The 16,998-nt window shown below is 47.2% G+C and overlaps 1 protein-coding gene across 5 annotated transcripts in view; it reads left to right on the forward strand.

The window, feature by feature from the left end:
- LOC135020940 (protein-lysine methyltransferase METTL21E-like) overlaps window positions 1-16,998 on the forward strand; it is a 70,334-nt gene that overhangs the window by 17,378 nt on the left and 35,958 nt on the right. For 3 of the 5 annotated variants that reach the window (XM_063953219.1, XM_063953222.1, XM_063953217.1), the window contains one exon: window positions 1,553-1,713. In XM_063953219.1, coding sequence (XP_063809289.1) covers window positions 1,553-1,713 — 161 coding nt within the window. The remainder of the gene's footprint in view (window positions 1-1,552; window positions 1,714-16,998) is intronic. The other 2 variants (XM_063953221.1, XM_063953220.1) reach the window with 1 other exon arrangement.

The following is a 16,998-nucleotide window of genomic DNA, read 5'->3' on the forward strand; positions in this document are numbered from 1 at the left end:
GCAGCCGCGTCACGTCACACTCGGTCGCTCCGATTAAAAAGATGAAAGGTGCCGGTGCAGCTGCGGGAGCATCTGCTATTCCCTGGTCAGAGTTGCAATCGCAATGCTGGGCGGGACTTGGCATGCTGGGCGGCCTTCAGCATGTGATCACAGGCAGTAGCAGATTCTGCTATTTAGCAAAATCTGCTAATGATACTGAATAGGGTCCTTATACGGGTGTAGTATGGTATGCCGGCGCTCGGCCTCCCGGCGACCAGCATACCGGCGCAGGGAGCCCGACCGCCTGCATACCGACAGTGTGGCGAGCGCAAATGAGCCCCGCCACGCTATTTTATTCTCCCCCCATGGGGGTCGTGGACCCCCACGAGGGAAAATAGATGTCGGTATGCCGGGTGTCGGGATCCCGGCGCCGGTATACTGTGCGCCGGGATCCCGACAGCCGGCATACTGAAGACCACCCCCTTATACATGTTAAGTTTCACACTTTCTCCATCCTATTACTCCCACAGAAGTCACAGCATTCGTTTTATTTTGTTCTTGAATCAAGCCCTGACCTTTATCTAGTAGTAAGTGTTCTGTATTTGGAAATGAGCTCACACGTTGGCTACACATGCTGAAGTAGATAGTTTATATTGTTCTTCTTAGAATAATCATACTTGAATATAAAATGGTTTTATTAGTACATATACTGTAAAATACAGTGGTCACCTTGTAAGATACACCTGTTTGTTAATGCAAATATTTTATCAGCCAATCTTGTGGCATCATCTCAGTTCATAAAAAACATAGTCAAGAGGTTCAGTTGTTGTTCAGACCAGGGGGTAAATTTACTAAGATGGGAGTTCTATTTAAGATGGGATGTTGCCCATAGCAACCAATCAGATTCTACTTCTCATTTATCTAGAACCTTCTTGAAGATAATACCTGGAATCTGATTAGTTGCTATGGGCAACATCACATCTTAAATAGAACTCCCATCTTAGTAAATTTACCCCCAGAAAGGAGAACAAATGTGACTTTGACCATGGAATGATTGCTATTGCTGGACAAGGTAGTTTGAGTGGGCGGGATGTACTAAGCGGAAAATGCGGTAAACCCCCTGTTTACCGCATTTTCCTGATGTACCATCCCCCGGCCGGCAGGTCAGCGCCGCGGCGGGGTTCGCCAGCTTTAGCTGGCGATAGTCCATAAAGCCTATGGGCTTCTCTCTGCGGCGCTGTGTGAGGGATCCGATCGGATCCCTCCCAGCATGCCTTGCGGCCACCCCCGTCACCCTGCGCATGCGCAGACTGACTCCTGGGACCGAATCCCGGAAGTCAGGCTGCCGCTGTGCATCGCGGAGGACAGCTCTTATCGGAAGAGAATAAATCTGAGAATAACACTTAATGAAAAATGCACTATAATAAAAGGGGTGAAAAATTTGCAATGATCCAACAAAACTCATATAAATGTTGTCCATTCCTACACAGCAGGGGCGACTTTTATGAATCACTCATTCTAAGACAAGTGCTATATTTAGCAAACAACTGTGATCTATGTTGTTTTTTCCCAGAAGGTCTTAACAAGAATGATGGTATGGTGACAGACATCCTGAATCGCCGTTATGTGCCAGCTTATCTCAAAAGTGTGGCCTGGGAAGGTTTTGACTTTGCTGGACATGATATAAAAATAGTAGAAGCCACAGATCTGTATGGTGCTACGGTTTGGCCTTCGGTGAGTAAACAGCTATACATTAACACTGGATACTCATAGAAGTTGTACATGTGTGTTTGGAATGTGTTGCTTGACACTGAAGAATAGTCTGAGCCACCAACATTTTTCGGTGCCGCCTAATATTAATCTAGGCCATACTTGCCTACATTCAGGCTGGGGAGCAGCCTGGTCACATAGGAGGGACGTGGAGGAGGTGGTACGGGGGCGTGGAGGAGGCGGTATGGGGCATGATGACGTGATCACGTCATCATAGTCCCGCCCCCCACTTTACAATGCCCACATTACCGGCATTGTAAAGCGGTGGGGTGGAGGGGAGGGGCTACGGTGACGGTATTCGCACCATCGACCCACCCCTTCTGTGTGATGGGATGCCGAAGTGAGCAGGGGGGATGCGATAAGCGGTGGGAAGCGGCGGGGAGCAGTGGGGATTGAGCAGCATACGGGAGACTTGCCTACTTCCACGGGGGGCCGGGAGTGCCACCTGATTTTCGGGAGCCTCCCGGGAGAGTAGGCAAGTATGCTCTAGACATGTCTCCCAACTTTCATGAAGAAAAATGCGGGACCACTGCAAAGGGGGCGTGATCTCAGCAAAAGGGGGCATGACTTTGTGGTAATGCCACAATTGAGAGCCACGACCCCATTTTACATCATTGTAGGGGCATGCGCAGCGCTCTGTGAGCTGCTGGCATGCCCCCAGTCCCACTTGTCTTTGTGAATAGATGCTGTGTGCGCATTATCTATTCACCACTGCTCTATAGCAGAGCAGTGAGTGACAGGAGACTCCCAACTGCCCCCCCCCCCCCCCGCCCCACCACCAGCACTTTGGGACACTGTGGCCTGCGGACGAAACAGTGGGACAGTCCAAAAAAAAAGGGAACTGTCCTGCAAGAATCAGGACAGTTGGGAGGTATGCTTTAGGAAAATAAGACCACATTGTCAACTGTTAGAGTAACAAGCAAGATCATTAAGGAACAAGCTGTGGAGTCAGATGCATACCTCCCAACTGTCCCGCATTAATTAGGACAATCCCATTTTCCGTGGACTACACCGCTGTCCCACTTGTGCCCAACAGTGTCCCACGGCTGAAGGGGAGGGGGGGGGGGGGTTGGGCGTAGCAGGAATTGAGGATAATAGAGGCCGTGCACATGCGCACAGCATCTATTCACAGTGCTGGGGGGGAGCCGGGGCGGGGGGAGCCTGGGGTAGCTCAGCATCTCGGAGAGTGCTGTGCATGTCCCCAGAATGACTCGATTGGGGCTTTATTTTGTGAAGTGAGCTCTGAGATTAACTGATGAATCCAATTGGCAACAGGGCTAATCACCCATGCCAGTTTACTCAATTTGTGGGGATTACCACAGAGTTGCTTTTCCTCACAGCTTGAGGAGCTGCGCGGAAAAGTCTGCGATAAAAGAAAGCACTGATCTGTATTTTATGCAGAATCAATGGGTTTACTGCAGAGGTTCTCAAACACGGTCCTCAAGGCACCCCAGCGGTCCAGGTTTTAGGTTTATCCACTGTCAAAGTCGAAAAATATCGTAATACATATGCCTTGTACTAACCCATGCACATGCCCGCTGCGCGTGCACTCGCTCTGCCGTGCGTGCGCATATCCGCAGTTTGCGTAACGGAGCTTTCACAGACATGCGCCTTGGCGCGTGGTATGCGCATTTACGGTAGAGTTTGTGAGCGTGTAGCGTGTTATTAGAACATTACATATTTAACCCATATAGCGTACATTTTAGATATAGTTCCCCTAGACCATGTCAGCGAGTATTATTAGTTTAAACAGTTCCTGGACAGAGAGATTCGCCTTTGCATGATAGGAAGGGTCAGATAAAGGTTGGAAGGTGATGTCTAGTATCCAGCTGTAGGGTATTTTGAGGGTAACATTCCGGTGTTAGTTAGAGAAAGATCGCTTGTTCCTGCATATAGTTATGTACAAAAGTAGATTATGAACTGATAAAGCTAACTATTTATCTTATAACATTCACTATATGTGGGTAAGAGACTCAGTAGACAATTGGCGTATGGGGTACCGTAAGGGTACGCACTTAGCGTAGCAGACGCTTAGCCGTGGTCGAGACGCACATGCGACACGCTCGCTCACAACTTAACGCGTGGTGTCGAGCACGCTATAGGCGGCCGACTACCGTAATGCTACGCTACTAGCGTAGCGTACGCTCGTGACCACGAGGAGAACACGAGCGGCACAGACGCTCACGGGATGACACTCAGTAAACCTTGTATGCAACACAGTGAAAGATTGAGTTTGTACTGTAAACCTTGGTTTTGTAATGTGAGCACACTGCAATGCTAATTAACCTCTATTGTATGAAAGCCTCTTGAGCGATTGAGACACTCTGAATACTCTCAGCAATGTAATAAACACAAAATACCTTGCTAAGGTTCCAACACCTTTACTAACAATATCTAGCTATGTAAAAGTTAAAAACAGTTAACAGTTCATACACTACAGGCTAACATCAATATCTAAGCAGAATAACTACACATAAATATACAATAGCGTCACAATCTTATACAATAATAGAGAGAGAGAATATGGCAAATACAAACAGAGATTTAGAATGGTCACAGAGAATAACTTACACACACTGGGGAAATGATTGCTGCGCAGTCCTGGTACCAGCTCCGAGTTAGTCAAGATGAAAACCGTTTGTGGAGAGAAGAGACTGAGCTGGCCAGGCTGGCTGTCCTTATATACACTGCGTACAGTATACTACAAAGGGACCTACAATCTCATTGTTCATTGGACACAGGAATGTCTCCTCGCATCATAACAAAAGGTCATAGGTTAGTTTGAACAGGTGGGCTGTGACTATATCAAACTGCTCAGGTGGGAGGGAATCTGAGAATTCCCGCCGCATGGATAATGAACCGCAAATATAGTAAATGTCCAGAAACTACTAATAGACATAACTATACGCAGGAGCGATTAATCTTTACCTAACCAGCACCGGACTGTTTCTAATAAAATGTTCTTTAGTTAGGTACCAAACACCACTGCTCAAACCCTGTCTGACCCTTCGTACCATGAAAAGAGGAATTCCTCTGTCCAGCGACCAGTTACATTAAACAAACTTACAGTCATTATTAAGGGGAACATTATCTATAAAACATACTATTTGGTTTTATTATTTAACGATTGAGTCGCCCGCTAGACGCACACAAACTCTACCGTAAATGCACATACCACGCGCTCGAGCGCATGGCCAAGGAGGCGCCATCATGCAGCTGCGAGTATCCGCACGCACGGGAGAGAATGTGCACGTGCAGCAGGCACGCGCATGAGGTGAATATATGGCAACGTGTAGCATGATATTTTTCCGACTTTGACAGAACATTAACTGTATTTACTGTAAATTACATATGCGGCGGGAATCCAGAGGATACCACCCACTAGAGCAGTTGAGGAAAGACATTGCCTACCTTTTCAAATCCACCTATGACCTTTGCTGTAATGTGGAGACTTATCTCTGTGTCCAATGAACAATGAGATTACAGTGACCATTGTATTGTGTATGCATGTTGTGTATAAAAGGACCATTGTTGCCTGGCCGGTCAGAAGACTCTAAACGCTATCTGTATGACCAGCGGAGGACCGAGCTCGGGTTGCGCTTGCGAATATTCTCACGTACGTACATTCTCTGTAGCCATTATTCTGTTTAGATTTACTTGTTAGACTGTAGTGTATAAATTGTATTGTTTTATCTTTTGGAATCAATCCACGGTGGCCTTAGAACCCTGTGGTTTCAACTACAGAAACAGTGTTGTGTTTTCACTTTCCTGCATGGGCTTTAAAGTAGATTTATCTGTATAAGGTGTATAGCATTGATAAGGTGTATGCACTGCGGGTACTTTGTATCGCCAGCGCTACTTAAGGTTTAAAGGTATAACAGTACTTTACTGTTAAGGGTTTAAAGTGTAAGCATATCATTACATTGTATCATTAACAAGGTTTAAAAGGTTATCAATTGTGCGTGCGCTCGCTGTGTGTACTCCGTACACTCAGCACAGCGTGTGTACGTCAAGTACGTACCACGTACGGGACTCTGTACGCAAATAGCGTACGGAGTGCGTAGCACGTGCACGTAATCTAGCGGCCATTAACGGCTCCACGGTAATAGTGTATTTAAAGGTATAGCTTTGCGGTCTAAGATAATATCAACATTATCAATTGGGAGCTCGTCCGGTTCCTTCTCATACCCGCAGCCTAGCAGAGTTTTCGCAGACTTTATCTATCAGCAAAGGGCGGAGTATCCCCTGTAAACCTTCTCTTGGTCAGGGGATATAATAAGTACTGATTAGATAAGCGTCTGCGCTGCATGGTTTGAAGGGATGCTGGAGGGATCCGTAAGGTAAGAACGCAAAAGCTATTTTTCTTTTTAAAATCTGTAAATTTCTGTTTTGGCGCCAAATGCGCACGCAACACACGCATACATCTGTATTTTGTACTTGCATATCTGCTCACACCATTGCCATAATCACTGATTACTAGATTTATTTTGATCTGTACTGGAAAATTTGTTGCTATTTAGTTAACATATAGAGTTAATATTTAAGGGAGTAAGTGTAAGACGCACACGCAGCCTGGCCTAGTTGTAAAGGTTGATATAGTGGAAACTGTGTGTAGCGTTAAGTGAGCGATTATAGTTAAATATCGCTTACATTTATAGAAGTGTGGGATTTGTAGTACTGCGGACGTACGGCCTTTGTACACGTGTCTCGGACAGCGTTCGGGACTGCGTACGCAACGTAAAGGCCTACACACGTGGCGTGTTTACGAAACATGCGTACAGGTACGCCCACTTAATACAAATCACACAATAGCATTGTTTTAGTTTAGGCGATACGGTAGCCACGCGATAATAGCACGAATTTGTTCAGTTTCCAATATTTAGTCTAAAAGAACCTTCTCTTACTGTGTCACCTCTGGGACTAGGCTGTTTTATCTGAATGAAAGTTAATTTTCTGTACAGAAAAACCAAAGTGTATATGAGTGAACGAGCGTGAGTGTGCAAACAATAAAGGTTTTGTGAACCCAGAATTCGGGATCCCGTAGGAGACCACATCAGGTGAGTGGACACTTGGTGGCGTGGGAGTGGCTTTCTCACGTTAACATTGATTAGAGTACAAAGGAGCAATTAGTATAACAGCAGACCAAGAGGTCAGCGAAGTCAGAAATCCGCTGACTAAGTCAAGCGAAGCTCTGAATACCGTGGCCTTAAAGGTCAGCGGTGAGAGCGCAGCCCCGGGGGTTAGCGTAGTACCCATATAGGCCTGTTCTAAAAAGCTCCGGCTGAGGTTTCGCAGCCTGAAAAACGACTCCATTGGTCGTACAGCGGATAAGTAACAGTTACTTATACGCCGTGCGATTGTACCGCGCGTTAGTTTGTGCAATAGTTAGTTCAACTTGATACCCATTACGCCATTTGCGTAAAATCGCGGAATCATAGACGCTAATTGTACACGCAACGTGATTTGTGTAACAGTTTTTTATTTTAAGGGAGTTTCGCTGGTCACTCAGGAAATCTCCAACGACCAATATTTACTGGGAATGGTAAGTCACTCCCACACACTCTCAGTAAATAGAGGTTACATAGGGCCCTAGGTTGGGTACGACCAGTGCTGCGGACAGTGCTCAGGTGTATTGGCCAACGTGGGCGTGAGTGGGTGAAAGCGCTCTGAGAACTTTCACCGTCGCCTTACCACTGAGTAATTTGGTTTTTGTAGGAATTAGCTGAGAAGGCAATACCTGCAAAGAATGGGGGCCAGTTGCTCAAGTAAGGGACGATCAACCAGGGTTCAGGTTGATATTCCGCGGCCCAAAGGGTCGTCGAGGTACATAATGTGTGAGAAATATGGATCACACGCAAAGGTCTTATGCAATGAATGGGAACGTATGACTGCGGAAGATAGGGAACCATTCCCTAAGGTAGGCAACTTTGGTCCTGAGGTGTTGCAAAATTTAAGGAGAAGGATATGTCTAATAAAATCCAGAAAACAAAGGATTAGACATACAGATTGTTTACATTTATGGCAACAGGAGGGTGATATGCAAAGGGGATTAGCTCTAACAGCTGGTTCCAACCCTAGCAGGAAACTGATAGCAACTGCACCACCACCACCGTACATTACAGGAGAGAAAATGGCTACAGAGAATGGCATACTAATATATGATAAGAGTGAACTTAATAAATGTGTTAATGCTAACCCGTGCAAGTTGTATCCCATCTTAAACTTCCCTCAGGACTGCGACCAAGAAGATGAGCCCAGCACGATATCGGCACTCTCTCTAGCAGCCACCATGCAAGACACACAAGTGGGCACGGCCTAACCAGTAAGAGCAGTAGCAAAGGCCCCTAGCGGAGGGACAGGTGAGGTCGTGTCCACAGGTAAGTACGGTACAGTACATTATGCAGAGACAATTGCACCTCACATTGTAGAAGCAACCCAGAATGATGTAATTGAACTAAATCCTGTCAGGGTGATCGCAGTCCCCAATGGGAAGACTGACACTCAGGGAATCACTCCCGTCAGGAACATTGCTATGCATTGTCCCTGGTCCCGGACAGAATTGAGGACAATTATGTCTGAATTTCCCGATCCCAGAAAAGATCTAGCCGCATGTCAGAGGTTTATTAGAGAACAAGGGTACAAACCACTCAACCAAATTGGAGAGGTATCTCAGTGGCTGCATTAAGAGAGTCCGCTATTGAGCATGATCGGAACATCATTAGGCACAGGGAGTCACAGGGGGATAAGCTGATGACAGTAAGTATAAAAGCCCTGACAACAAAGCCACATCAGCCTAAACCCCCCAGACCCCTGATGGTAAGTCATATGTGGTAAAATGTTTTAAATGTCAGAGGGAAGGACATTACGCACGGAACTGTAATTTTAAAGACCCACATAAGGTATATCGACCCCCTAGACCAGAACATGACACACAGTATGACGCACATAATTGGGATCAGGGATCACATAGGGAAAATTTTGGCCCGCACCCGTAGTCTGCAGCCAGTGAAGTTAATTGCTAGCCTTGGAAATGAACCCAAGGTTACAGTTGACGTAGCTGGTAGATCATTCCTTGTAGATGCAGGGGTGGCCAGGTAAACTCTGTGATTTATCTTTAAAGTTTCCTCTTCATCTCTGACGTTCACCGACAGATTTACAGCTCAAACGTCACATGTCTACTCGGTCTTTTCAGAGGTCTACCCAACCACAGTATATCTCACCAGCATCATTGTGCCTGGCCATGCACAGAGGGTGGAGAGTGGAAATACTGGTGAAGGGAGAATGTGCAGAGATACCAATAGACATGATGGTGTGACAGCCTGAAGGTGAACGCAAATCTGACAAATTTTCTTTTATTATTCTCTCTCTCTTTTTTAATTTTCTATGGATGGTTTATTGCACACAACAGTTAAACACATGGTAATGCAAGATTTAAGTTCCCTACAGAAAGGTCGCTGACTCGGAGAGAACATCGTATCACTGGAGTGTCTGTTCCAGGAAGGTTGAGAGGCAGCACTGTTGAGACGGCACCTGAGCACGGAGAACACCCAAGGAGAGGCGGTTGTCGTACCAGTTTTTCTTTTTCCTATTTATTATTTTCTCCATTACCCTCCTTTCCTCCCCCTTCCTTGCTCCTTTTTCTCTCTCCTTAGCAATATGGACTTACCCCAAGAGACTGCATTCCGGGTTTTCCTGTTGACCCTGTTGTTGACCAGAGCAGTCTGTTTTGGTGAGAGTACCAGAGAGGTCGAGAAAGGATCTGGAATGGGTTCTGATGGCAAGGACGGATTTGTAGAATTCCAAGAGCAACACATTCACTGAGCAAAGGCGAGTATCAGAAAACGATCTGGTAGTCAAGAAACTAGGAGACACTGTGAAGGGTTATTGGCTGAGGAAAATAGTATCTGTAGAAACTGTGAAAACATAGTTGAGGACGGGTGCATCCAGAGATGTCAGTCCAGCCTTAATATCAACATGGACCGTCATCCATTGAGTGATTATCACTCATTAGTGGGTAAGGTTTTAAACCAAACAGAATGCTGGGTGTGCTCACAAGTACCTCAAGGTCAGAGCAAGTCAGGACTAGTACCGTATCCCTTAACAATAGATGAGGTACTTGAACTAAGGGGTGGGAGACCGGTGGACAAGAAATTTTTATATTTCTAGGCCCCCTAGTTTGAAGCTCCACCAATATCATGTGGATAGGTCCTTAGTATGTTTCAACATTTCCAATCCCCGAAAGCCGGGAAATTGGGAAGTAACATGGAATAACCAAACCATGGCATTTTCACACAGAGCCGACAGAATGCCCGTAGACACTGAACTTATACGCCAGATAGCCGACGGTGGGAGGTATTTTCGGTATAGGTATACTCTAGGAAGTAGGACCATGCGGGTTGGAGAAGTATCTCCAGGGTACTGTGCGCATATCATACAGCCTGATACGTGTACTGAACAGATGAGAGAGTTAGGGGTAGGATTTTCACCTGGAAGGTTTGCAATATGGTAATGTCATATTCTGTACCATATGTTCTCCCCGATGATGCATATTTCATATGCGGGAGGAAGGCGTATAAGTGGCTTGCCCCAAACTCAGAGGGATTGTGTTACATTGGAAGAGTGTTGCCAGAAGTAATGACCATAACCCATAATAAGATGAAAGACGTTCACCGCAATGCTCAAGCTCCTTACACCCACACTCACTACGAACACATCGTTAAGAGACACCTTATAGATAGGACAGAGCACACAGCCTCTGATTTGATCCACGAATCCACCGGGATTCAATTCCTACTCGCGTTAGATATCACCCGTACTGCCAGAGGAATTATAAATTTTAGGTATATTCATGCGCTAGTGAACCAGATAGATAATATCACCGAGATGTATGATGACACCTTCAGGTATACTGGGAGGGAGTTGCAAGCTTACAAAACGGAACTGATCCAGCACAGGATGGTTCTCAATTACATCACAGCGGTGACAGGCAGGTATTGTGTCACCCTAGCAACTCAGTATGGTGTGAACGTACATTACAAACAGCACTGATGACCCAACCGAGGTCATAGATCAAAAGATGGACGATATCTTGCAATTGAAATGGGAGTTCCGAAGGAGACACAACCTTACCCTTACTGCTGTGAGTAATGAACTGACCGGCTGGGTATCATGGTTGAATCCACGCAATTGGTTCTCAGGTTTAGGAGAATGGGCTCAAAATGTTATCGTGAGTGTAGGAAAGTTTCTCCTTTGTATCCTGGGAGTCGTCGTAATGATTGGTTTGATATTTAGATGTGTTCGATTTTTTTTTTCCCCAATAAATTTTTATTGTTTTATGGTGTAATAACAAGGCAAAGGAGACAGCATTCTTAGTTCAATCAGTAATACAAGGAAACACAATCCATGAGGTGTAGACATTAACAGTTAAGCCTAGACAATATGGCCAGTTGTGAATATACTCCAATGTCCAGGTTAATAACTCTCGTCCGAGGTCAAATCCGGCCTCCCTGGATTAAGGCTGTCTAAACCGAGGAATTTCTTAGCACTAAAACTAATAAGGAAGGGACAGAAAAGAGTACAGGGTGGAAAAAGAGACTCAGAAACAGAGAGGGGGGGCGGGGACAGTGTGGACTATCTCAGATCCAGTCGGGTCAAAAAGCAGAAATACCAACGTGTGACCTCAAGTGACAGTATGGCAACTGAAAGTCGGAAATAGAGACCCTTGTGGGAGACCCGAGTCAAAGTATCACCAACGTGTAAGCTTGTGAGGATTTAAATTCCAGCCAAAGGGACCAAGTAGTCGTGAATCTCCGTTGAGACTCCGGAGTCACCCGCAGTTCCTCCATAGTCATATACCAGTCCACTCTGGCCACCCACTCCCTCACAGTAGGGGGCTCAGTGGACCGCCATCGAACCGGGATAACTGCTTTGGCTGCGCTATTAAGGAACTTTAATAGGGAATGTTTGTAGGTCGACAGGGGCCATGTAACACAGTTGAGAAGCCAGAAGGCAGGCTCAGCAGGAACCCCCGAACCCACTATCCTCCTTGAGTTGGCAATAACTTTATCCCAAAATGGACGAAGTGCGGGGCAGTCCCACCAGATATGCATCGGTGAGCCCGTTGCAGTATTACATCGCCAGCACGTGTCGGGTACATCAGGGAACATTTTAGCCAGGGTTAGGGGACACCTGTACCACCTGGACAAGACTTTGAAGTGCGTTTCGAGGACTGAATAACTTGGGGAACTCACAAAGGTAGCTTGAAAACACTTCTCCCAGTCCTCCTCTGACAGGTCCATCTGTGTGTCACGGCCCCAATCTTTGGCATATTTAGGGAGATCTGGAAATTTATTCACAATCAAAGATCTATAGCATTTTGAGAGGAAGTGTAGAGGGCGGGATGGGTCTAAGCATAAATTCTCAAAAACCGTCAGAGGCCTAGTCAGGTTTGGGCGGATAGCACTCCCCAGGGCAAAATGTTTCAGTTGAAGGTACCTCCAAATCTCCGAAGGTGGGAGATTCCACTTTGATTGCATCAAGGGGAAGGGGATTATCTCCCCACGTTCCAGCAGCTGGCCAGCACGCACCACCCCCACTAGTTTCCAGGGGTCAAATCCCCGGCCTGAGACAGCCGGCGGGAAATCTGGGTTATAGAACAGTGGGGTCAGAGGGGAGTATTTTGAGGAAATATACGTGAGAATCCTAAGTCTATTCCAGCGCGAAAGCGTAGGGCCTAAGGTAGGATGGTCTATACGTGGTATCTTTGAACACCAGGGGAAGTAAGCAATTGGGGTGGGTAGCACAGTTCCCTCAATATGGACCCATTGTTTCGTATCGTGTGGGCGTGTCCATTCTAAGATTCGGTGGAGAATAACAGCTTCATAATACAGTGTGAAGTGCGGTAGTTGAGGACCGCCTTTATGTTTAGGACGAAAAAGAATGGAATGTTGGAAACGAGGTCGCTTGCCCCCCCATACAAAATCCCGGACCAAATTGTGTAGATCTCTGAACCAAGCTTTGGGAATGGAGACCGGGAGCGTCTGGAGGAGATAGAGGACTCGCGGCAAAACGTTCATTTTAATGACACTGAGCCTCCCCAACCAGGATAACCTCCCGTTGCCCCATTCCCGGAACTCGGAGCGAAGTGAGGCAAGCAATTTTTTGAAATTTTCGTCAAAAAGGCGCGATAGATCTTTATGTAGGGTGACCCCCAGGTATTTAAAGCTAGAAGGATACCAATGGAAGGGGAAGGATCGTTTGAGGCCATCAAGAGCTCGGGAGGGCTGTGAAACAGTCACTGCCACTGACTTAGAGAAGTTAATCTTAAAATTTGACAGGGAACTATATCTATCAAGTTCGGACATCAGGTTGGGGACTGAGACCACCGGATTCGACATAATAGCTTACAGGTCATCTGCGAACAGCGCTAGTTTATATTCCCTGCCCCCCACCATGAGTCCCGAGATGTTGGGATTCAGTCTAATGGATCCCGCCAGAGCCTCCATACAAAGAACGAAGATTAGGGGCGAAAGGGGACATCCTTGTCTAGTACCGTTCCTGATCGGAACTGGATGGGATAGGTCTCCATTTATTTTTATCCTCGCAGTTGGGAAATTATATAGTGCTAAAACGCGGCTCAAGCTGACAGGTCCCAGCCCTATGTGTCGCAGGACCCCCTCCATAAAAACCCAATCGACTCGGTCGAATGCCTTCTCGGCATCGGTTGAAAGCACCACTATCGGTTTATGGCTATTCGAGGCTAAATGTATCAAATCAATGATTTTGGTCGTATTATCACGGGCTTCCCTCCCGGGTATAAAACCCACCTGATCCGAATGTACAATATTGGGGAGTAGTAGCTTCAATCTGTTAGCTATAAGTTTAGCGAACAGCTTGATGTCTGTGTTAAGGAGGGATATCGGGCGGTAACTTGCGCATTGGGTCGGGTCTTTCCCTTCCTTTGGTATGACCGTGATGAAAGCCTCTAGTGATTGAAGGGAGAAACCGCGATTATCGGAAACCTCGTTGAACGCCAATAGCATTTTAGGTAAGAGGGAATTTTTAAAAAGCTTATAATAAGAGACAGTATAGCCATCAGGGCCCGGGCTCTTCCCAGAAGGGGTCTCCTTAAGAGCTTGTTCCAATTCTGGGAGAGAAAAGGGGGCGTCTAGCCAAGCGCTATCTTCCTCTGATATTTTAGGAAGTCCCGCGGCACTAAGGTATCTCTCCACCAAGTCTCGAGTAACCGATAGTGATCCAGAGGCTCCAGACTCCTGAAGATTGTACAATTTAGTGTAGTAAGAGTGGAAGGCTCCAGCAATATCTTTTGTAAAGGTGCGGTGGGTCCCTGCCGCATCCTGTATTGACTGGATAAACAGCGTGGCCCTCTGCGCGCGGAGCGCCCTAGCCAGAAGCTTCCCCGGTCTATTACCCCATTGATAAAAGTGGTTCCTGCACAGCCTATAATCCCTCTTAATGTCTGCGAACAGCAGGGTGTTGAGAGCTGCTCTCGTCTCGGTCAGTGCGGTCAGCACCGATGAAGACGGGCTTGTCTTATGCGTTGTCTCCAAGTCCCTCAACCGTTGGAGTAAAGTAGCCTTTTCTCCCAGCCTTTCTTTCTTCAGCATGGAACCTAACTGGATGAGCTTCCCCCGCAAAACACACTTGTGAGCTTCCCACACCGTGACCCGGGAGACATCTGGCGTCTCGTTAGCTAGGAAATAATTCTCTAATGTCTCGAGTAGCTGGGGTTGGAACCTCGTATCCGTTAGAAGTTGTTCATTCAACCGCCAAGTGCATTGTTTCGAGTGTGGATAGGACGTCTCCAGGGTCAGGGAGACGGGAGCATGGTCCGACCAGGTAATTAGACCAATATCAGTTTCCCTGACTAGGTGCAAAAATCTATGGGGCAGGAGAAAATAATCCAACCTAGAGTAGGTGTCGTGGGGTCTGGAATAGAATGTGTAATCCCTGTCCCCGGGATGTTGGAGTCTCCAAGTGTCGGCCAGCTGGTGGTCATGAAGGGATCGACGCACTCTACGGTGCGATGCTAGGGAGGGCCTTGTCGGGTTCCCAGAGATGTCCACCTCCGGCTGGAGGGCCCAATTAAGATCACCTCCAATAACTGGGATACCCACAACTAAGGGGGCAATACGGTTGAGAGCCTTCACTAAGAAGCTAGGTTGTGATTGATTGGGAACATACAGATTAATAAACGTATACAGCTGGTCAAACAGTTTACATTTCACTAGAAGCGTTCTACCCTCCTCCAAAGACTCAAACGTAATGTCACAAAAGGGCAAGCGTTTGGATATCAAAATAGCGACACCCAAAGATTTACCTTTGCTGTTGTTGTTATAAAAGGAGTGTGGGTAATTACGGTCTTTGAGAACTGGGGCCGTTCCCATTTTAAAGTGCGTTTCCTGTAGAAAAGCAACATCAGCCCTAAATGCAAAGAGGTCTCTGAGCACCCTTGAGCGTTTCTCCGGGACATTGAGGCCCTTCACATTAAGAGAAACCAATTTTATAGTTGTCACTTTGGGGTCAACCGCCATCGTCTGGGTACCAAGGAAGGGTGCTGAGTCCGACAAGGAGGGCAGAACCGCTCACTAGACAGAGAACCACACATTGGGGAGAGGGGGAGAAAAGACAAAGAGAATGAAACAGAGGCAAAGAAAACATGAAGAAGGAAGTTCAAAGAACTTAACTCTAACAAAAATCAACCGATGAAATCAGTGACTATAGAATAGAACACACTACCGCCTCTCGGGAGCTCGGATGCGTTAATCGCATCGAAGACCGAGAATATTCGGGCGGTGCAGGGGCGATCTGGGGGTCCGTGTCAGCCCCAGCCCCGACAGGAAAATTGGCATCACAATCAGGGATATATCTAACAGTTCAATCACACAACTATAAAAGGGGGAGGGGGAAACATTTTAGATAAATAGCATTTAACTGAGAACAAATACCTCCAACCTATACAGGTCAGATGGGTGCTCGTCGAGTCGAGTGCGATCCCTATGCCCCGACCACGCCTCCCGAGGGAAAGTGCGCCGAACGGCAAGGAAATCCCCCGAGTCGTCAGTAAACATGTTAAACTAAATAAGGGTCACTTAAAATTGCTGAAGTAAATGTCCCGAACCAAGTAGAGACCCTCATTTCTTCGCTGACTGCGTGAGGGAACGCTGCTCCCTAGGAGGTTTTGGGTTACAGTGGACAAGGTGCCAGTCATTATCAAGGTGAGAGAGTTCCGGTGGAACACCATGATTCAGGGGTTCCTGCCATTCCGGAAGAGAGACCTGTGGCACACCCAAAGCTTGGCAGAAAAGGGGCAAGTCGGAGGGGTCTTTAAAGGAGTACAGTTTCCCATTTTGCGAGACCTGGAGGCCAAAAGGGAAGCCCCATCTATATTTAATGCCCAGCTTCCGGAGCTCCGCAGTAAGTGGGTGTAGAGCTCTTCGCTTTTGAAGGGTTGTCCACGATAAATCTTGGAAGATCTGAATCCTATAAGAAGCAGTCTCTATCACATCCATACGACGGGTCTTGCGGAGGATCTCCTCTTTTTCTGCGTAGTAATGTAAGCGGCAGATGATGTCGCGGGGGCGTTCGGACGGTGCTCCCCTAGGTCTCAGGGCTTGGTGGGCCCTATCGAACTCGATCGTTGAAGCAGGGTCACGTCCCAAGAGTTCGTTGAAAACTGTCGTAAGGAAGTCAATAAGGCGGTCTGGCGAGATGTCCTCCGAGACCCCACGAATCCTCAGGTTATTTCTCCTTCCGCGGTTATCTAAATCTTCTACACGGTCTTGTAGCTGTTGGAGGCTAGTCGCCTGCTTAAGAACTGTGGCCCTAAGGGCGTTGTGTGCTGCTGCCGTGTCTGAAGAGAAGCCTTCCAACGAAGACAGACGGGAACCAATATGTGTTATTTCTGCCTGAACCACGGCAATCTCCGAGCGGACAGTTTCTCTGACCCTGCCTTCCAGATGTTCAAAGTCCTGCTTCGTTGGGAGGGCCTGGAGAAGGTTCAGAATCTGGGAGAGGCTTCCCGGATCCGTCGTGGGGTGCAAGCCTGCCCCATGGGACCCCACTTGAGAAGCCGAGTCCGAAACAGGCGAGAGACGTGGGGTTGGGGGCGAGGATTCATCCATCGTGGGGGCAGAACCCTGGGGAAGGAGAAATTGCCTCATACCGACCGAAGTTGGAGAATCCATTGCGCACGTCGGAGTGAGTTTATGCGACTTCCTTCCTCTCCCT

This window comes from Pseudophryne corroboree, chromosome 2 (genome assembly GCF_028390025.1).
Source record: "Pseudophryne corroboree isolate aPseCor3 chromosome 2, aPseCor3.hap2, whole genome shotgun sequence".
NCBI classification, from domain to species: Eukaryota; Metazoa; Chordata; class Amphibia; order Anura; family Myobatrachidae; genus Pseudophryne; species Pseudophryne corroboree.